The following is a 23,453-nucleotide window of genomic DNA, read 5'->3' as shown; positions in this document are numbered from 1 at the left end:
GTGAATGTATAGAGGTTGTCATGAACAACGCGACCAATTGGCACATGCAATTCCGTATCGTATATTATTAACAGCGCCCACTAGTGTCAGGCGATGACGAGGTAGAAACAGCAAATGACGCACTGAGATAGTGAAGTCATGTTTCCATATGCAGAGTCCACGTATAACGATATGAAACTGTACGAAATGATGGTTACACTTTAATATGGTGGTATGGGGTCCATACCGATAAAAAGTTATGCCTTGTACCTGCATTCACAGACTCTTAAATGGGGTATATAACCCTCTTTTTATTGATAGCATCACGGCGATAGAAATTCACGTATTAAGAGTCACACCCCGATATACTGTTTTGGAGGTCCACACAGTGAAATCAAATTCATTCGTAGCAGTTCCGCAAAATGTCTCCATTTCGAAACATCACCCTTATGTCAAAGAAATGTATTTTATTTGAAATCCAAAAGAGCCAAAATGTAATACATCCCTAACACCTGCAGCTCATGAAGGCTCAAAATTCCAATTCTTCACTAAAAGGGCTAATGACATGAATTTTACATAAACATAAAGGAACATATGCAACTTTCTACTCTTCTTAAATGTATGAAAACTATTAACATCCCTTTTTGGTTAATTTGGTTAAGTGCACTTCTTTAAACATTTAAACAATTTTTATGATTTTCCTCACAACTGAGGGCGCTGTTGTTATTTCAGGAAGACATTTTCAGCCTGGGTTTTTTTCTGTTCAAATTGTGAACCCAAAAACTTGCTCATTGAAAACATTTGCAAGAAAAGTTTGCTCATTGGCTTAGTGTCATGTACTAACAACGAATCATCAAAGTCAAGAAAATTGATGACAGCCAAATGTCATAAAATCTGGCAAATTTTGGTGCTGAAATAGCTGTAACATTGAGGTTTCTGCCTAAAATGACATCACAATTTTGCTCATGAATATGAAAATTTGCATTAACATAAAATACAAATATGCAACAATACCCTTGAAAATGGAAAAATGAAGATTAAAAAAATAGGTAAAATGGGACACAAAGGTGCATTTTCAAGTCAAGGATTGCATTAAAAAGAAAATAATTACATGAGCCCTTTATATAGCGTTACAATGTCACATCCAGAACTTCAAGTTGTTTCGACAGATTATTGTGGTGTTCAGCCTTATCTTTCGGGCAGTCGACCTCCCTTAAAGGGAAGAAACATTTGCAAAAATCAAAAAACGAAATGATCAAATTATCACAAAATACCTTACTGAATTGTTAGGGATTGACAGTCCAAAGCATCCTGTAAAATTATGGCACCTGGTGTGCTGACATTTTCAAGAAAAACTGTATTTTTCCACCGCTGGTCGGCCGACCAGCGTTGGAAAAAAACTGGCTTTTTTTCAAAACTGCTCCTATTATTTCATATTTAGTTATTCCGCATTTTCTTTGCAATAGATGACACACCTGTGAATGGGTACAAACCTGCTAGAGTGATTCTTTGACCTTACAATTCCCCAAAGTCTTTACGTTTCTCTGTTTTATCGTAAGTGGAGTCGGGGAACCAGACTACGAGAAAATGATTGATTTTCTTGGTTTTTCCAGCATAAACAAGCCCAAAGCGTGAAACAAGTCAGTTTAACAATATTTGCTATAACATATATACTAATCCTCCAAATCCATTTATTTCTGAAAATTGCAGCAAAAGCAAATGTTATACATTGGTCCGAGGTTGCATATAGTATTGACCATCTTTGGATTTTTGCGTTTGGAGGCGATTAGGTTGATGAAGAACAAAACAAAACTGTATAAAAGCTGATTGCATTACTTATTCAGGGACGAGGTTGGCTTGTACCGCGCACATGACGATGAAGTTTCAGAATGCGTTTAATCAGAGAAGCCTGAAAAGGGATAATCAAGCGCTTCTTTTTTTTCTTTCAGTATATGTGGAGTGGCCAAATGCTGTACGAATGTACAAATAGTACGTGCTGTAATGTATTTTCCACACAAACTACATGTACTACGAAAGGTCATAAAGACTACGAAAGGTCATACAGATACGTTTTACTCGCTATATAGTCCTGATCATGTAATGCGCATTTTTATATCAAGCGCCGGACAAGTTAAACTACACGGTTCAAATATTACCTATGGTTTATGTGTTCAATTAAGGAGCGAGAGAATCTACATGCAACAGTCGTAAATTATCACAAGAGGGTCGGATCTAAAGGCGCGAAATTGGTAACTTTATACGCGAGGCACTTCGGGAAGCCTTCGACGGTGTGCGCCGTATTTTTCTTACTTAAGCCTACTGCTGCGCCGTAAAATCGAAGAGTAAATGTCAGAAATATAAAAGCGACTTTTTGACATTTAAGTGAGATGTGTAAACTTGGAATAACATTAATGTTTTCATGCTCTTGTCTTTTTGTTATAAAACGGTTGTCGTTTTTGGAAAAACAAAAGCTTCCATTGATTATTAGTTCCATCAAAGCAAATATGATACAAGTTAAGAGTTGACGGTGATGTCCATTGCAATTTTAGCATGACAAGCGAAAATACAGACACATATTTTTGTTTTATATCCCCAAATAGAAAAATATAACTTATAATTTGTCATAGAGACCCAATGTGTTTAAAATCAACTTTTTTAAAATCTTTTTTTTTTTAGAGTCTGTGCTATTATTTAAAAAAAAAAATAGAAAAGCAACTAGCACAACGAATGGAACTTTATATAAAATTCAGCGTTAGGGGTTCGAGTCCCGTCTAAGTAAAAACTTATGATTTGTTTCTCAAAAGCTTTTCAACAAATTTTTGTAAAGTACTTTTTAAATAAGTTCGATTGGCGTGCAAAACTAAACAATTTAACCGAAAAACGAAGTTTGTAATCCATATACCGAGTTCACATCAAAGAAAATGATCGAATTATCAACAAAAGTTCAATGACAACTCGATAACATACGTCAGAATAAAATGTGGTCCAATTTGGATCAAAAACATGAGTGATAAGAATTGATCCTTGTGAATGACAAAAATTGATTATCTACACCAGACCGTGTTCCAACGTCGATCTTTATGTAATGCAATCAATTTTCTCCGTGCTTCCTCCAAGCCTGAACATCCAAGCAAATAATTACACAGGATGCTATTAAAAAATATCACGATGCACTCTGTGTTGTAATACCTAACTCATTAAACCCATGTTAATTAGTGTATAGCCAGCCGTACAATGACTACCGACTACTCACTGGAATAACTGAGAATGAGAGCTGGCGTGGGCGGGGCTTAGGATTGCATGTGGGCGTTTGGCAAACGAACAAGTAATAGCAATGAATATTCAAATATTTCTGGTGTACATGTGCATCGCACAAACCCTTTGCGGTATACAGTTGATGTTCGAAGCACGTGAATTCCTAGATTAGTAGGCAGAATGTTAAAAAAGGTTACTGTTCACAAAATAGGTTCTATAGATGAGCTTCAACTAAATCCGTATGGCATCAAATATGTTAATTTCGTTCACATTTTACGTGTGGTCTAAAAGTTTCACTTATCTCATCAAGAAAAGAATAACCATCAATAGTAACACAAGACCTTCGATGGTCTTCCATCCACCACGGTATGGATTATACCTGGCAATCTCATCTTAATAATATTCACTATGAATAAATGGGAAATCCGATCTAGAATATCTCTCAGCTCATTCAAAAAGGCTCCTAACACACTACTATAATCCAGCCTACAACACCACAGCACATTAAGTTTTCCTGCTTGTCAGTCTGTGCATAGTAATACAGTTTTTTTGTTTTCTCGTTTGTTAATTATTTTCTATTCTAGCGCCATGAGCGCCTACTATTAGGTGGATGTGTGAGCATTATAAACATTCATTATTTTTCACCTCAAGATCTTTTAATTAAAAGTTTTTTTGTTTAAAAACAAGTTCACAAGACTTGCCATAAATAATCAGTATTCCATTTACTGCAGGAAGATGCTTATTTAAAACCGTCGGGACATGCATCTCATGTATTACTTAACTTCTTCTCAACAGTATCTACAGTGAAAAGACGGGAATGGTTTCATCTTCAAGTCAAGTCATCCTCCAACAACAACCCAAACATTTGAGCTATTATGTTATGCCATCAACTGCGAGAGTTGTGATCGGTGGAGTTGCGCCACTTATTAATATCCAACCAACACACCGTTATCCCCACAAATCATCTCACGCAGACACGAGAGAGAATAAGTCAAACAGCAAACTGGTTTCTAATAATACTGGTTTCTAATAATAAGACGCCCTTGTGGTCACGACATCTCGACAGGCGACAAATCAAGGTCAATTTACAGGTGACAGATGTGGGGTGGGTACCAGCCATATATCACACATGATCAGCCTGCACCAATCTCTGCGTGGAGCGATACAGCCTCGATGTGCTTATAACAGGTGTATTTTTTCTCCTAGTGGTGTGGCACTTGTTCTGTACGGTACAGTCGTGAATACCATTGCTGAGGACCATCTGAACACATGCAGGGACATAGTTGTCTGGGACACACGTTCTGCGTGGACCTCCACAGCCTGTTAGTGTTACCAGCATAATATTATATCATATCATTCTCCTTGAAGGCTTGATTGCGACAACTGATCGGACTGAAGCATCCAGAGTTCCAGAGTTCTTGTTTTCTGGCCACAGATGTGGTAATTGGTGCAGCTTGACGATTCTGTCACCTATCGTTATCCGCCTAGCTTGGACGTGTTATTCTTGTTTAACTTAGAGTGGATTCGAAGGAAGGAAACGTATATAACATGTGAGCTGGATGAAGACATTACGATGAACAAGATTTGGTGTTTTTTATTCGTGGAAGCTGAATTTCTTTAGTGATGTGAAACTGGCCAAGGCAGCCTATAAAATACCATAACATTTAACTTTCACACTGTGTCGCTAAAGGGCATTTCAATTATTTTGAAATAAACTGGAGGTCATTTTTCCACGTCGAAGTTAATCCACAAGTTGCGTTTCTCCCAGATTGACTCACGTCCCTTCAGTAATAACCTCAGCGGATTTTATTTCTGAGGGTTTGAGCAAGGCATTAGATGCGGATATAAATCAATTTTGGATGGGGTTTTGCTAACAGTCTGGAGAGCGAGGGAGTTCAAGCCTGTCACTCGTGTGAGCTACTGGCTGTACATCATTCGGAATTATAACACTGCCCTGGACGAGTGTGAGATTTATGTTTGCTGGAATCACACGTCGGGAAATCATTCGTGATTACCTCAAGCATTCTGGTTGGTACACAGCTGCATAAGGAAGAATAACACCTGCAAACACCTGTATACAACCTTGAATAGGAGAAGTCCTAATGTTCCGTTGTGTGACACTGAAATACGGATACCTGAGAACTTAGCTGAAGATAGGTTTCAAGATGGATTCAGAAACAACAATGTCCTCGGGAGACGACACCATACAACTTCAAGTCACCGTGGCGTATTTCTCAATGGAGATTTTAATCTCCGTGGTGGCCCTTTTGGGAAACAGTTTGGTTCTGGTGGCCTACGCCCGTTCGCTGCGTCTTCAGACGGTCACGAACTTCTTCATCGTCTCGCTGGCGATAGCGGACCTCTTGGTGGGTCTTCTAGGGGTACCTTTTGCCCTCTTGACCGCTGAGGGGTTACCTCATAACTTCCATGCCTGCTTGATCATGCTGACTTTCCTGCTCTGTCTCTGTGCCACCTCAACTTTCAGCTTGATAGGGGTGACGGTGGACCGGTTCATAGCCGTAACATACCCGCTGCAGTATCACTCCATCGTGACCAAGAAGCGAGCACTGGTCACCATCTTGGGATCCTGGGTGCTCGCTGGGATTGTTGGATTTCTACCGGTCATTGGGTGGAATCAGGGAGAGCCTGATAAACCGCAGTGTATATTTGTGGACGTGATTGACATGAACTACATGGGCTTTAACTGTCTGGTTGTTATCATTCTACCCTTCACCGTCATGCTCGTGATGTATGGGTTCATTTACAAAGCTATACGAACACAGGTACGTAAGATTCAAGTCAAAGAATGATGGCCGAATTACCGACACACTCCTCATTCTTCATAATCCCTCTTTTCCTCAAGAGAGTCAAATGCCTGCAGTCCAAATAATACTCTTAGCAATTTTATAGGCTGCATGGATGAAAAGGGTGATGGTTTCGTTAACAATATTTTAGGAAAAGTCACATGTTGACAAATATGTAAAAAGTAAACCCATTATTGTCAACTCACGACAAGATTTACAAACATTTATCATTTGGCATTGTTTGTCTCATCGAGAATCAATGATGAGTTGGGTAAATTATAGTCAAAAGAAAGAAAACATGACAACCGGTTGTTAAAAAAAATTGGCATTTGAAAAACAAAAAAGTGGCGAGAGTTCTTCTTGATGATTCGGACGATACACTCTCAATTAGAGAATGTCCTGGTTATGTCAGTCTAAACAGGTGTCATTTCAACTTCAACGTATATGTGTTTCATTTCAAAAAATGAATAGTGCTTAAATTATTTCCCACTATTGGGTCGGCTGTAATGATTAAGAAATCTGCATGGCATTTGTGTTTTGTATTTCATAATTTATAAACCGTAAGCCCGAGATTATTATGAGCAAGTTCGTTGAAAATATTGTTTTAAGACTTAGCTAAATATTGGAGTCAATCTTGGGTATCAGTGCCATGCGGTACAATAACAAAGTATGGTTCTATTCTAATTACTCTTAGATAACCGATATGTTTAAAGTCCATTTTGATCATCTGTCCTTGTTGATTAGTTTGGAACTTTATTTTCGATGCTTTTGTTCCCAACTTACTACGTGTACCAATACAATACATGACAAACCGACACGAGAAGGATTACCCTTTTCAGGAAAATTACCGTTTTTTTCTTTTAATTAATTATTGAGCAACTAGAAAATGCATCCACGGCTGGTTGACCGCGAGGATTTATGAAACATATTCATAACATGGGAGCTTATTGCGCCATGTTACGACACAGGTTTCATCCCTTGCTTACTATTACAGTAGCCGTCGGCATTTCAAATGCTGTTGATTTCCTCGTTAATCTCCATGCAGCAGAGGGAGACTGTATAACAACACCGTCTAAAAGGGATTCATTTACGGGCGATGTTCAATGCGCCCCGGGTTTACATGGTAAAATGTTTACGCCAATCTTCGTCCGCGGCGTTCCAGCGCCGAATTTTGCCCCGGGCAAAACATGAAAATAAACAGCATCGCTACTTTGCGTTGATTGAGCGAGCAACACGTACACCCGATCGACAGGTCGGTACGGATAGCGCTGATTGTGAAATACAGAACCAATTTCATGGACCTGTAGGCACCGAAATTTGCCAAGAACACAGACAATATTTTCTTATCCAAAACAGGTTATCCGACAAAACATTAGACGATGCAAATGACTACTTGTAACTGGCTTTTTAATAGGGTTTTCCCCCACGATTGAGTATTTCCCATTGGACCAATTTTGTTGAATAACTGTGACAAAATTAATTGGCTTGACCTGCCGTTTCAACAACTTTCCCTTTGCACAATCGAATGAATTGCGGTCTTTGCAGCCAGGAAGCCTAGGAATCAGAAAAAAACATGGAATGGAGATAGCGTCAAGAGATAGCAATGAATTGCAAGTTATTCCAAGCGAGTGGAAAGACAATATTGTTTGGGGCGTGAAAATCAATTGTATGAGAAGGTTAGGCCTACATTCGATTCGTGCTTGAGATACAAAAAAACCCACCTCTTCCATTTGTTATCGATCTGCCACGTCTGTGAAAGTTTGTCTTTCAAATGTCATGGCATTCGGGCCTGAAATCTCAATTACATCACGTTTCACATACAATGTATTTCACAAATGCCTGAGAACTACTAGTCTGAGTATCCGCCCGTTATCCACGGAGCCAAGTCTCCTGTTTAACGTCCGATATGTCTAAACATGTAGCTGTATGCAAGGCGCGCCAGCCAATCGGAGTCGACTTTACTAAAATCGTGACGTCATTTCAATCCCAAACCAGGACTAGTACTGTGATTGGTCAATTCGAATACAGTGTTTTGTAATACAACAACAGCCGCGCGTGTCGCGTAACATAATACAGAGCGCGTGACCACGGACTGTGTTGCTGTGTCTAGCGGGTTTTTTTGTATCCATGTCTAGACGTGCCAACGGGCGAATGGCCGAAGACCCGACATAGAAAGCGCCCGCTGATTGGTCAAAATCGAGATGCAGTTGTCTTGTATAATTAATCATCAAATCTGTTCAAAAATTATAGACCATGGCGAAAGCGTCAACAAGTGCTGTAAAATTTTTACGGAAAATGACTGTTCTGACAGCATCTACTGGATAGCTTACTGAAAAAAGTTTGGGAATCCTTTCCCTCAAGTTAATTGGTGTATATCAACTTCTGATTGAAAGAACTGAGTAAATTGAAAAAATGCTTCACAAAATAATGGACCGAGATCTCGGTGTAGAATTCACTTATGCTTTTACTAATGTTTATCGCACAATTTTTTTTCTAGTGATGATGCAAGTGGGATCACAACTGCCATGCCCGGATAAAAAATGAAGATACATATTACAACCTTTGGTGTAACACCACTTGAAATGCATACTGGTAAAATGTTATGATTGCTTCCCAAAAGTGCCAATTATTCCCAGGACGAAATGCACAAGCTTTTATCGATCGAAATCGGGACAAAATCGCAGTTTGTCCCTTTGTTCGATCGCTTCGAGTGAATTGTTTACTCTAACGAGTAAAGACAGATAGGGGACAAGTGTCTTTTTGTTATCGACAGAAAATATGACAGTGGCGCAGCGGTGTTAAATTCGCCGGAGCTAATTTGAAGCGTGCCTAGGCCTAATAATACGCCTCCGTGTATTATGACAATCAAGGAAAACTCGACGCTGTGTAAACACATGCTTAATACCAGGTGTGCAAATATGTTTTACAGAGAAATTGATGGAAGGAATATTGCTTGATTAAACATGTTTGTACATGCCAGATCAATGCCACAAGAGACTGAGCGGAATTGCAGACTGGATAGAGGAGAACAAATGAGCGTTAATAAGCATTTATATTTGATTGGTACTGGACACAAATATTATCTCAGTTGCAATTAAGTAACACAAAGTGCTTTCATAATTCGGAGACTGTGTGTGGTTTGTATATTGCTCGTCTTATAATGACATTGTTTTGGGGAACATTTAGAGATAAAAACTAAATGAGAGAATAAAAAATGACGTAGGGACATTGGCATCGGATTAAACCTCAAATGGGGTCTTTGTGATACCAAATACAGCTTTGATAAAACATTTTATTTAAAATAAAACAAAAACAGTAATTTGTCTTCTAAAAGCGGTAAATCTGTCTCAGTTGTGTATGGTGGGGAAGAGAACATTAACACTTTCATTCAAAAAGCCTCAAATGAAAGATGGCCATAGTAAACGTGCTAATCACCAAAAAAATGTTGTATTTACATGTAAATCCTACACATAAAAAAGATAATCAATACTTATCATACACATAAAACAAACCTAATTAAGACAAGTATACCGTTCAACACATGATCTGTGTCTAAACTTAAATGGGAAGTATTCAAAAGTCAAGTTTCATAATGTAAGCATGCAAGAGATTCGTTGACTTTATCGCAAACCTAATTCATGCTTATGGACTCAAGCCTCACTTTCTCGCATGAGATACGACATGATTCTCTACACGATACGACAACGGATTTCTACACGAATCGACGAATTAGTACTGTTGGGCGGAGCTAACGAGGCTTGCACCGTCACACCTTTCAGCACTCCCATGCGGTCAAGTCAAACAACGACCAGCCATTACCACGCCACAAGAATTATCCTTGCCGTCAAGGATGGGGAAATTGACCGCATACAACGCGTAGCTGCTGATGTCCATCTTGTAATTTGAGAAGAAAAATATGATCAGGGGATGAGAGGCAGGTGATTACAGTGTTGATACCTGACAGTCCATTAAAATTGGAGGAAACCCGAACCGGTCGAAGAAGAGCCTCTTGAAGTGACTTGGGGGAAGCTTGGCACTTGGGGGAATCGTGCGAGTGAGTGTGTTAAGAATTTTCAGGTTATTTGTTTTTGGCTCCCTGAGTTGTTTAATCACTATTTTTAATTGCTTTAGGTTTTGATCGAAAGGAATAGGCCATTCGGACTCACCGGGATATGACACAATTTTTAAAGGGATTTAAACTAATTTTTGTTAATAGAGATTGTGTGGAAATTATATGAAAATGGAGCTATGAGCAACTTATGACATAATCACGGGCATTCGTTTGGGGAAAAAAACGACGGGTGAGAAATCAACATCGTTCGCTTTTTATATTGAATAATTTGTCTGCATGCAAGTAAATAAATTGACACCACAAGTGTAAGTTTGACACCGAAATTGCTGCTTGTCTAAAGAGTGCCCTAGCTAGTGTCCTCTGTGTATCTAGCCCCCGACTCATGTGAAACATGGAGTACGTGCTACAGGATTACCCCGTATATGGCCAAAGCAAACGCATGGACTAAATCAGGCGCATCGTGTAGTCTAGATACATAAAGACTTCCAGTGAATAGCCATTCGGAATCAAGTGAATAGGATGCTGTGTGCTCTGTGACCAGCTTTACTAGACTTCCCTAGTCTTGTTTAGATTGCAACAAACCTCGCCACCCCTCCAACATCCCGCTGGCTTTGTCAGAAGCATGAACACCCTTTTGTTTGTTTTGCGAAACTTCAATCGTAATCTGGTCTTTCAAGATGCATTTCACTGTATTGTTTGTTTGGTTTGTTTGTTTGTCTCCACGTCCATTCTACATCAAACTCTCTTGCGTGCCAGATTACACTGATCAAAGGGTGATAGCCATGCAGTTTCCATAGTTACTGACACCATTCCATCACCCAATAGCCCGTCAATATTGACAAATGATACTTATCGGGTCAAGAAGATACTACACTACATCGATTCTATCACAGTACTACCGATATAAGCCCGTAATTGGATGGCGGCTTTACAAGCCACAACATGTGTAAATACAGCGGCATATTAGACGGTTTTCTTCAAACGTGTCACCCCTTTTACTGCATTAAATGAACACCTTGCCTATCACGGCATTATAGACCTACTGCAATATCGGTATTAAATATTAAACTGAATCAGTTTGACCGGCTTAAAAATGATTGATTTGTAATAATATATCAATGTGCTGCAGCAACTAAATTGTTCAAAGTGTGAAGCCGCCAAATGATTCCATTAAAGTAGAGTTAATCATACAACTGTGAGGTATTTCTATAACGGTCGTTACGTAGTGTTTGTACAAGTGAGTTAACTATTATGCAAAGGCGGCAATTTACAATGGAAGGAAGCGTAGCTCTAGCTGTGTTAACAGTTAAAGTAAATTGACAATGTTTTAATTATAAACGAATACCAACTTGGTATAAAGGGGGCGTATAGCCAGGAATTTTTAAACAAGGGGCCAAATCCTGCCAACCTTTACAAACCCTTTGTGTACGGTCCGTGCGTTTAATACATATAGTTTAATGTTGAAGCGATATTGTTCATCGTGTCATGGCAACAGATAATAGTTGATGAATTAATTTTGCGGAAGCTGTTTAAATATTGAACAGTGCGAGCTACATTCATTACTGATGTTTTGTAGTCCAATTATGTGCCTCCGTTTTTACGCGCGTGTTAAACGTCGCTCCACATAATTATTAACCAGTGTTCTAGCCTCTAGGCAGGGTGAAATATTACAGCGTAGGGGCATTTGTTCATCGATGACTTATGCGAGTGTAGAGCGCAAAGCCTTTACTTCGTGGGGTCCGGGGCCCGCTTAGGGGCCCGAATAATGTTGGATTCTAGATGGTCTGTGGTGTAATCCTAGGCGATTCCTGGCCACTTTCCAATGACTTTTTTTTAACAAAGGTTTTAAGGAGAATTCTTCATTTTCATTGGCTCACTTCTGCTGTCAAGGTATAAAGTTTCTTATGTACTCAAAGTTGAGAGGCATGACTTGTATTTCCATCTCCATATTTGTTTTTGAAATGTATTTTTGAAAAGGAATTCTATCAGTGGCGTAGCCAGGATTTTTTTTCAGTGGTGGTGGGGTGGGGGGGGGGAACCAGTATATTATGAGGGTGGACCCAACAACATTTCCCAAAAAAAAATCCAAGCCACCGATGACTGCAAGCCTTGAAGTAAATTTAAAAAGCGGAGGGGGGGGGGGAACCTATATTGACGTTAGAGGGCGCTATTTTGGCTTATCAATGTATTCACATTTCATAAAGTCGTAAGGTTAAGGGAAGTCAAAAATAATCTTTAAAAAATACTTTTAAAAGACACTTCCTTGGAAAGCGGCAAATTTCCGATTTTTGGTGGGGGACCTTGGGGGCATTGGGAATTGTTTTGGGGGGGAGCATCATGTGCCCCCACAGGCCCCCCCCCCCCCCCCCTTCTCGAGCGCTGTGTCTTGACTGTGCGCGACGTTTGGAGTCGCCGCGGTTGACAGAGGACATTGTTTTTTTTACTTGTAATATATTTATTTTTAAGGCATAGGGAACGGGGGATGGTCCTCCTCCCCCCCCCCCCCCCCCCCCCCCCCCCCCGCTACGCTATTGGTTGCTGTCTTCGCGTGCACTCTACTCCGCCTTAGTGAATTCAGGGGTAACATATTGAAAGAAAGTGCATTGACAAACAGTACAAATCCATATAATTCATTCAATATTCAATATCATATTCGTTTACCTTAAAGCATATTCGTTTACCTTAAAGCATTTCGTGCCGATACAGAACATTGACTAGAAAATTCAAAAACGTTAAGTGAATTCATACCATGCATGCACTTTCTATTTGTCGTGCTTGATCTAAGATTCAGAGAATTAACTTGTGGGCTCTAAGTGCAATACATGTATATTAATATAAGTGCGCCTCCTGACAAAATCCTTGTCATCAGTCACATAACAGAACGGAAAGTTGTCTTTCATTCCAGTGGCTATTAGACTAAAATAATTGATATTTATATATTTAAAGGTCCATCATTTTATAAGTAATTTTTTATTTGTCATCTCTTGTACATTCATTATCGCAATTTACGGTATAAAGAATATTTTTAGAGAGGTTTTACATCAATTTTAAATGTAGATAAGTACATGTAGTTTGTTCTTGTTTAAAGTGTCATGTATTTATTTATGACTTGTAAATACTTAAAGTGTTTTTTTTTATAGTGAGCTGTCCAACCATATGTAATTGCATTTTTATGGATAAATTAACTATTTGGAATTGAATTGAATTTAAATACAATATAGGGCCGAAAACCCTGGAAACAGTATCTGGTAAGAAAATAACAATAGTGTGACGTCACAAGGCGAGCCTAGTAAAGCTGGTCCCAAAGTACACACAATTCTATTCAGTTGATTCAAAATGGCTGTTCACTGGCAGTCTGTTCATGCATCGAGACAACGGGCCGGATTTAGGCTATTCGTTGCATTACATATACAACAGCACTGCCTGGCAGTCTTCACAAGTGACAGTCACTCAGTGACATAAGTGCCAAGAGCACACTATACCGGTTCTCTGGAATCAATAAAACGTTTCTATAACGGTTTACAAAAATGTCAGAAAAACCTTCAAGGTATAGGCCTATAGAATTGATATTCGTTTGCCACGTTCCCAATTACTAATCGGGCATGATCATATCTTGTCTGCATGTTCATACTCCATCACCGCCTAACTCATTCGAATTGATACATTGACGGTCCCCCTCGACGACTAAAAGGCCCAGCGAGCCACCCAAAGGTCAAAGGTGAACTATTTTGGGAAACAGGTCAGAGGTTAATAGTGTTCACCATGGTAACTTATAAGCAACCGCAAAGCCACTGGGGCACGTACGCCACGAAACCAGTTGTGTATCAACAATGATAGCTTGGGCCATAAAACAGAGTATTATAAACTGTTACAGACGAGGACAAAAATTACAGTGATCGCAATGAGGCAAGCTAGGTAGAATCTTCCCAGTGCGAAAGTTGGAGAAATTCCTTTCTGTCAAATTATGGGTCAGCTTACCAAAGCTATTGGGCTAATGATTGAGTTCAACCAATTAGGTTTGCGCAACAAAATTTCAAAATGTAAGTGATTAAAAAATCCAAACCTTTATGCTGAATTATTCAAAACGTTTTTTTTTCTTCTCAAAACGGAACAAATGAATTAAAGAAAAACATCTCGGATCTCTTGAGAAACAATTATGAATTATGCACCTGCTCCCTTGGGTCAACCGGTCCAGCGGTGTCATGACATGCACTTCAAAAACTAGAAGAGCACTCCAATGGTAATGTATTCAGAGACGTCTATTCAATGACCAATCTACCTTTATCAAGAGGGTTTGTCAAAATGGAAATTTTCCCGTACGTTTCCATCGCGCTTTAATTCACACAGGTGTTCAATTTCTATTCATGTGACGCTACAAGTAGTATTTCGATCCGAAAGTTATATCATTTCACTCATAAAAAAGTTTTTAATAATGCGGCTTTTAACCATATACTGAATAACCGTTATTTACCCTTAACCAAAGTGACCCAACTGTAATCTTAACCCTACCCTATAACTGTAACCCTGACCCTTTTACCGTATATACCTCTACAGTTAAATATAACTAACTTATCCTAACCCAAACTTTCAGTTAAGAGTTTGATGGCCCTCCAACTCGGAACACTGTTCAGAGAAGCCAAGGCCAATGACTTATGATCAATCCCCCATTTCATGGCTCTATAGTCGGAAAGATCAAAGACAGCAAACTTTAATCTTAACCTCTAGCCAAGGCTCATAATACAGTCTTGATTCTTGACTTATCTCCTTATCACCAAACCCACCACTGCACTATCCATTAAGTTTTAGGTCTAACTATAGGCAACGGACACAAAATGCAAGGTGGTTTTAAGTTTGAATATTTCAAGAAGGCGGTTTTGGTTTTGAACTTTTCAGGAAACGATTTTAGTTTTGAATATTTTATTGAATAGCCCTACAAACCTAAGTGCTTGCACTGTTTAATTTTCGTTCAAAATTGATAATCTGGTCTCGGTAAACTGGTGAACAAGAGCTCCCCATTTTCAATTCAATCAAGCTAACTGTAATATGTTGTTGGACACGTAGAATCGACATCATTCTACCATTAATCTTCCTTGTACAGCTACACTATTTTATGCTAAATTTAATAAGAAAACTACATGACATTCAACAAAAATGGATCAAAGGTATACCGCTGGGTTTTTTTTTAGTAATTAATTTTTTACCCGCTCCCATGTAATGAAGCCGTGGTCGGTCACAGACTCATGGAAATCAAATTTCTTTCTTTCCTCGTTCAACCTGTTCAACCATCATATTTCATCATACCATATTTCTCGGAGTGATGAGGACTTATATTTCAATTATTTTGAAATCAATTTGCTGATTAATGTCTCCATTGGGCGGAGATTTAGTGTCAAATTTTATAGTGGAGCCTGCGTCAGAATTATTGCTATTGATGTACCGGTGCGGGTTTTCTCTCGGGAAGAAGTTTTTGTGGAAATGGAAAATTGGTATTGCGGCTGCCCGTTGTAATTGAATAGTCCAAGATGGCTTGGTTATAAATCACGATACGATTACGTTGGGGGTACCCAAATAATAAGTTCATATGCAACGTCATGGTTTGACTCGACAACAGAGGAAGCGTGGGTTGAATTGTAATCAAGTCATCACAATTCAATCACAAGTCAATCATCCAAGTGAGTCTCAAGTCAAGCAGCAAACAATTGTAATGAAATATGACGAAGTCACTCTCATTATAAGCACCAGTATTATTATTATCGTCCGTCCCCTAGCTGTTTCTTGTGACCAAGTTGTGATTTGATTAATAATTGACGTGTGCTTGACTTTTATAACAACTCTGGCACAGGTAAGAACAATTCTGTTCATTTCAGGCTACCGAAAACAGGAAATGCACTGACCTTAAACTCAGTTTCAAAATTACCAATATGCCCCGCAGAATTAGAACTTGAATGCCCCGCAGAACTTGAGTGCCCCGAAACACGTTATTCAGGGCTACGCGCACACAATGAAAAGGCGTGAGACTTGCGCATGCTGAACAACTTCCGAATGAAATTTCCGAAGTGATCTTCGCTGGTGCGTGAAAGTGAATTAGGTTATATCGATCAACGGGTTGTTCTTTCTTTGAATGAGGGAAAAATTCCCAGGCTTTTTGCGATAAAGATTTTATCTTGGGGCGACCTGGGCTAGTGGTGCTTTTGAAATTCTGATTTTTTGTCGGGCTGTTTGTTGATAAACTACAAATATATAGTGATTTTGTTATTGGGAATAAAAGTAAAAACAGGAGGAAAACATTTTGGGTTGCATAAACCGGGAAGAAAATCATGGTATGCAATGTATAGTATATTCTGTAACCACTAACAAACAGTTGTTTGGGTTGACTCTTGAATGTGTTTGACAGAATCAACAGTTCACAGAATCCACACTGAACTTTCACCCAATAGACTTTCCCACCCCTTGACCCAAACAGAGCATCACCGTCGCATTGTCGTCATTTGTCACCGACCGAGGTTCAGTCAGTAGCGGAACACAGTATTATATCTCGACATGAAGACCCCTAAAACAGACGCATTCTGGACGCGGAGATTTCATCGGCCTGACCAATATTTCCCGATTAATGCCGCCGTGTTTCGTGCCGACCAGACGGCCGCGATCAATCATCGCGCACCGTAAAATTGAGACGAAAGTGATATGAGGAAAAAGAATTCAGCCTACAGCTAGGCACATTTGTCACCGCACTCTCCCCCACATCGGTCTAACATCTCTACTTGTCATTTATTATAACTTGCCTTGATTCAATGTGATTAACATCTGAAAATTGACATGGGGAGAATTGCGCTAGTCTGACTCAGTGCGTTTACACAGGCTGCAGAGAAGACTACTTGTCTTTCCAACAAACATATTTTCTCGATGTCGTCAGTATGTTCCATGAAAAAAACAAATAACTCATGTCTTTGTGTTACAAACATAAAGATTCATACGTCTACGGTGGAGCTTAACGGGCCTGCATGACAGGTGGAACGATATGATTTATAAAATATCTTCACATTCATCAGACACTCTGACACCTGACTGATCCATGTTGTAAACAAAACCGGTGTCATATGAAATTTTGACTCCTATGAAATCTGGTCTCTTGTTTTAATTTACAACGGATTCAAACCCTCACACGTTTACTGTCCTAATTATCGTTACTTAGGTATGCGCAATACATCCATTGCGTCCATATTTCATATAGAGTCCACATTTCAAACTACACCTGCATGAGGCGTTGTGTTCTAGATACTGACATTAATTTCACAGCAAAATACCGTCTGGTATCAACATTGAACGAATGCTCTCATATCGGGACAACATGCTAATTTGAAACCATGAGTTTTTGAAGGATATTATCTTAAAGAGAAAATACAATATTTGCAAACATCGAAAAATAAAACTACTCAGTTTGTACAAAATACCTTACTAGGATGTTGGTAAATGACAGTCTAAAGCATCCTGTAAAATTATGGCACCTGGTGTGAAGTCATTTCAAGAAAATGGTATTTTTTTTAATACATTTCCAACGGTGGTCGGCCGACAACCGTTGGAAAAACCTAACTATTTTTAACTACTGCTCCAAATTTACCATTTTTTCAGTCCAAATTTTGTTTGCTATTGGTTACAATCATGTTCATGAACGGGTGCAGGCCAGCTAGACTGGTTCCCTTACCTTACAATTTTCCGGCATCAATACATTGATCCATTTCATCTTTAGTGGAGTCAGGGAACCAGACTACTTGAACATTTTTGTTTTTCTTGGTTCATGTCAGTGTAACAATATTTGATCTATTATATTAACCCCTCAAATAGTTCATTTCTGAAAATTACAGCAAAAGCCAATGATGAACATTCCCTTTAATGACAGTTGGCATTCTCCCCAAGGCAACATTGCATCGAATTTGGTAGACTATCAGGATAAAAGAGATCTGAGACAAGATTGTTATCTCGCAATTTTTTTTCTTCCTTTTTAAATTGACAATATGACTTCACGTGTACTATGACAATTTCGGTGTTCAGATTACTTTGAAGTGCAGATGTCACGTTCTATATTGGAAGAGTGGTTTGATATCGTATTCATTTCCTTTTTTTATTACCGTCAGACTATTTTTACAACGTGGGATCTGATTGGGCTTCAATAAGTGGTAATTTTAACTCTTTTTTTATTCTGGGAGGTTTTGTTTTGTTCGACGAGTTTATTTATGAATTCCATCGTATCAACGGTAATGGCAGTTACATCGAGTGTTGTGGTTGAATACGTTGATCAAAAACTTGACCTCTACAGGAATGTCTCATTACAACAAGCGAGGCTCGTTTCATCATACCATTAATCAATTGTGCCGCCGTTTATTCTGCCGCTGATAAATTAGATTTTAATCAAGCACACGATTTTGGAAAAGCACTGGGGCCGGCCGAATTCTACCGTTTGCGGGAGATCAGAGTTAAAGAGTTGTTTGGTAAAACGACCTTTGGTCGCACGTGTTCGGAAATAACGTTTGAACGCAAACACACTTTGGCGCGAAATTGCTTGGTTACCGCAGGTCCTGGAATAATTTGCGTGCGTTTGTGGAAGCGCGCTTAATTTTCCAGTTCTTTTTTTAATGAAATTGCAAACAAGGTTAAATTGCTTGGATAATCGCTTGGATAAACACTCCCTAATGTACAATTAGGTCCATCTTTTCCTGACGTTTGTGTGTAAACAACAGTGCTAGGGTCGATTCTTGGCTGTGTGTCAGTGTAAAGGAATCGATTCCCCATATTGTCAGGCCCGTGATCGTGCTAGGCGACATAGGAAATTGAAATTGAAAACAAACACAATCCGTTGTGTTTGTTGTCTGCTCGCGGTTTTTTTTAATCTTTTTTTTTTTGGCGCGCTGCAACGGAAATGTTAATTTACGATTTTCAGTAACTACAGAGCTGTGCGTCTTTGGTCAACACACAGGAAGGATTCGTCAACTTTCATGCCACATATCCCTGCCACAGGAAGTTTCCATCCCTACGTTTGATTGTTTACAGTGGTTGTTTACTCATGGATTAAATTGCCAGTCCTTTGAATGCGAGATGGTTATTACGTCTCCTTGGTTATCCTCCGAAGTATGCGTTAGGATTAATCATCGGGCGGCGTTCTTTCAGTTTTAGGTAGGCTTCAAAGGCCCCTGCAAAATATATATATATTTTTTTACAAGACTTTCGTTGCATTTAAGTGGCAAGCCTATAGTAAGGGACCGTGACCATTCCCCCGGTACTTCGTCCGGTCCAGAGCCAGTCCGGTCTTCAGCCCAGTCTCGTCCGGTACATGGTCCTGTCTGACCTGAAGTTTTGAAGTAAGTCAGGCGCATCAATTTATTGCCCTTCAGAGAACCTCCAGAGCAGAACAATAGCAGACTTACCGGATTAAAGATAAAATCCTTCCAAACGCCTTGGTAATTTACGGTCCCATTGTGCGCAAAACTGCATAGCAGGGCTTTTGATCGGTGCCGACGAAAGTGTTCTATTGTTTCGCGCTGAGAGATGAAAACCACAAGCGGGTTTCTTCTGGGATATATTACATGTGTCAATACTTGCAAACAATAGACCCGAGGATAGAGGAGTTCCTGATTAGCAACCGGATCAGCTCCTGGGCCGGTAGCTAGGACGGTGCGAAATGACTTCTTGGGAGGGGACGAGCTTACCTGGGGGCCCTTTTCATGCCGGTGCTGAATGGTCACGGTCCCTAAGGCTGGTCCCAGATACGAAATTGTATTCTTCTGGTATAAACTGGCTATTCACCATACGTTTTTTTTTTAATGCATCTGATGTACATATAGTGGGCCGTATTTACCCCATTACGGGGTAATCTTATACAACAGCACTGCCCGGCACTCGTCACCAGCCAACAACCAGGCTAGGTTACGAGTGACAATATGTCAGTGAGTCTGTGAATTGTACAGTAACGTGGGCATCGTGAATTGACAATAGCGAATTACATTGGAATGAACAACAATTGCAGAACGTCAGATGTGACGTTCTCAGGCAGGGGTCGCTGGTTTGCTCAACCGAACAAGCTTTTGATTTTTTTCCAACAAGCTGTTGGACAGAACCAAGTACACTGCAATACTATTTAATGATACTACGTTGGTGACGGGTAACTCCAAAATAATACTAAGTTTACCTGCCAAAATCCGCTCTTATTTCCGGAGTAAAATTCACTTTATTCGACTAAAACTAGGTACAAAAATAAAGTTTATATAGTGGAATGAGTAAAATTGGTTAAGTTCCCACCCAAAAACTCTCTGTTTCGAACCATATAACTTTCAAATTAAGAGTACATTTTCACTCTAAATAATTTGGTACTACTTTATGAAGGTGATAAAGAGAAACTTCACGCTTGAAAAAAAAGAGTCTCAGGGTATTTTGTTTTTGAACATTTTTTTTTTCTTGTTTTGTTCAATTCAGCTCAGACGCATAGGCCCAACATGTACAGGAGGTACAAGTTCCAACCCATCCAGCGTCGTCAGAGGCACGGCAATGGCGAGCTCCAACGCCCGTAGAAAGCGTCGATTCTCCGCTTACAAGCGAGACGTGAAGGCCGTCAAATCTGTCGGCGTCATCATCGTCATCTTCGCCATATGCTGGTTCCCGCTCTCCATCATTAACCTCCGCACGGCACTCTGCCCGTCCTGCATTGGGCCATCGCTTACCATCTATGACGTCTTCATCGTGTTGTCGCATGCCAATTCCGCCATTAATCCTTTAATTTACGCGTACGGCAAGGACTTCAGGACTGCGTACAAGAGGACCATCTGCAAACTCTTCCCGTGGTGCACCAGGATGTGCCACATCAGTCCGGGGCCCAATACAACTATTGGAGCAGTTGCTATGGGCGTGTCAATGCACTATGGTAGCGGGGGTGAAAACAGTTTAACAAATGACGGGTATTGAACATGAGTTGGAAGGCAAAGTGGATTGCTACTTATAACTTTCACGTCTTGAAGCAAAATAGCTAGATATTAGTGTCGGGATTCCGCTTACAATAGAAGTTTCTTATGAAAGATCAGTGTGGAGCTGAGAAACACCTGTCGTGTAGTCGATCGTTGTTCCATTCGAGGGTGAAGATCGATTTTTAAAAAATCTATCACTTTGCTGGAACCACTTTACTGTTAATTCAATTATTGAAAGTACAGACCCGGAATTGAATTAGAAAGTGCATGACGGGAGATGGATGGGGCTCCAACACGAGGGATTTTACTGTCTTGACTGCAAGTGCAACGGCCTTAATTTGCTGATAAATCAGCCAGACACGCTGACTCAATTGACCATAATTGGATTCATGAAGGGATGTTGAACTGAACTATTCGTTGCTAATCCAACTGTTGAGAAAGCAAAAGGGCAGGTTTCCAGGGCCGGATCCAGGTTTCGATCAAGAGGGGGTTTAGCTGCCGGGGGGGGGGGGGGGGGGGGTTAGCAGGTATTTTATTGTTTTTTTTCTGCATGATTTCCCATATGTTGCAGCCCAAGTGGGGGGGGGGGGGCGTTGATCCGTCACTGTATTCCAATTCTGTAAGTACAGGGTTTTGGACTGGGTTTGGATGCTGACTGTTGGTGGTTTTGGGGTTGTGGTGGTTGTGGTGGTGGTGAGAGGTGATTGTGGTGGTGGTGGTGGTGAAAGTGGTGATAGTGGTAATGTCAAGGGTTGTGTTGGCGGTTGTAAAGTAGGAGCCATGGCTGTCGGTTTTTAGGATGGTTTGGTAATTGAATGTAGCGGCAGTGGCGTGGTGAGGGGGTGCAAGTGGTGGTTATTTTTTTTTTTTTTTTATGAAAGTCGCCCATCACAAGGCCCTATTTCAGGGCCACTCACCGTTAGGGCTTCGCAAAGAGAGGGATAGAAAAGGAAATCAACGGGGGAAAAAAGAGGAAAAGAGAAAAAAATACTTTCAAGGAGAAAGATAACATTGACGTTACGGTGATGGTAACGAGGTGTTTGTGGTATGGGTGCATGGTAGTGATCGTGGTCAAATTTCAAAGGTGGTGATTAGGTTGATGTCAGTGATGGCAATGGAATGGTTTGTATATTTCGGAATTTAGTAGAAGTTCAAGAACACATTAATTTATAAATAAATGAAGACAAAACACTTGTGTTACTACTTCTTGTGCACGGCACCCATCGTGAACGATTGTTAAGCACTTGATCTAACTCTACCCTAATTAATCACGCAGGTTGATCACTATGTTAAGTATTTTTTCGCACGAGAGAAGCCAATCAAATGGCGCATACTTCAGTGTCTATCAAATTAATGTTTTGTGATTGAAGACCCTTATTTCCTATCGTATTAGAAGGTGCACACATTTTTAGAGGCTGATCTAAGATGAAAAAAAAGGACCATCATTAATTTTCAAATTTACGTAAAACTCGAATTAATTATATCTTTTATAATTGATCAGAAGGCCGGTCATCGGCTGATTACTGATACGCACGCCATGGAAAATGTGGCTCCTTTGGACATTAACTAATTAGACATTAATTAATTAACAGTGACGTGGAATTTAGTAGAAGTTCAAGAACACATTAGTTTATAAATAAATGAAAAAAAAGATTGTGTTACTACGTCTTGTGCACGGCACCCATCGTGAACGATTGTTGAGCACTTGATCTAACTCTACCCTAATTAATCAAGCAGGTTGATCACTATGTTAAGTATTTCTTTGCACGAGAGAAGCCAATCAAATGGCGCATACTTCAGTGTCTATCAAATTAATGTTTTGTGATTGAAGACCCTTATTTCCTATCGTATTAGAAGGTGCACACATTTTTAGAGGCTGATCTTAGATGAAAAAGGACCATCATTAATTTTCAAATTTACGTAAAACTCGAACTAATTATATCTTTTATAATTGATCAGCTGGTCGGTCATCGGCTGATTACTGATACGCACGCCATGGAAAATGTGGCTCCTTTGGACATTAACTAATTAGACATTAATTAATTAACAGTGACGTGGAATTTAGTAGAAGTTCAAGAACACATTAATTTATAAATTAATGAAGACAAAACAGTTGTGTTACCACGTCTTGTGCACGGCACCCATCGTGAACGATTGTTGAGCACTTGATCTAACTCTACCCTAATTAATCACGCAGGTTGATCACTATGTTAAGTATTTTTTCGCACGAGAGAAGCCAATCAAATGGCGCATACTTCAGTGTCTATCAAATTAATGTTTTGTGATTGAAGACCCTTATTTCCTATCGTATTAGAAGGTGCACACATTTTTAGAGGCTGATCTTAGATGAAAAAGGACCATCATTAATTTTCAAATTTACGTAAAACTCGAACT

General features: G+C 39.7%; 1 protein-coding gene across 1 annotated transcript; it reads left to right on the top strand.

Annotated features, from left to right (window-relative positions):
• The first annotated feature begins 4,421 nt into the window (after positions 1-4,421).
• On the top strand, positions 4,422-21,555 carry LOC119731629 (adenosine receptor A1-like). Its single transcript, XM_038204828.1, has 2 exons — positions 4,422-6,017; positions 20,575-21,555. Exons 1-2 carry the CDS (start codon positions 5,400-5,402, stop codon positions 21,058-21,060), a joined length of 1,104 nt encoding a protein of 367 aa, XP_038060756.1. The 5' UTR covers positions 4,422-5,399; the 3' UTR covers positions 21,061-21,555.
• Positions 21,556-23,453: the final 1,898 nt, after the last annotated feature.

This window comes from Patiria miniata, unplaced genomic scaffold, assembly GCF_015706575.1.
Source record: "Patiria miniata isolate m_02_andy unplaced genomic scaffold, ASM1570657v1 HiC_scaffold_24, whole genome shotgun sequence".
Lineage (NCBI taxonomy): Eukaryota > Metazoa > Echinodermata > Asteroidea > Valvatida > Asterinidae > Patiria > Patiria miniata.
The sequence above is the reverse complement of the archived record's forward strand: the minus strand, read 5'-3'. Positions and strand labels throughout refer to the sequence as shown.

Excerpts from the sequence above, each read along its gene's own strand:
- LOC119731629 (XM_038204828.1), top strand. The coding sequence starts at position 5,400 with ATGGATTCAGAAACAACAATGTCCTCGGGAGACGACACCATACAACTT. Across the intron at positions 6,018-20,574 it reads ACAAAGCTATACGAACACAG|CTCAGACGCATAGGCCCAAC; the intron begins GTACGTAAGATT and ends TGTTCAATTCAG.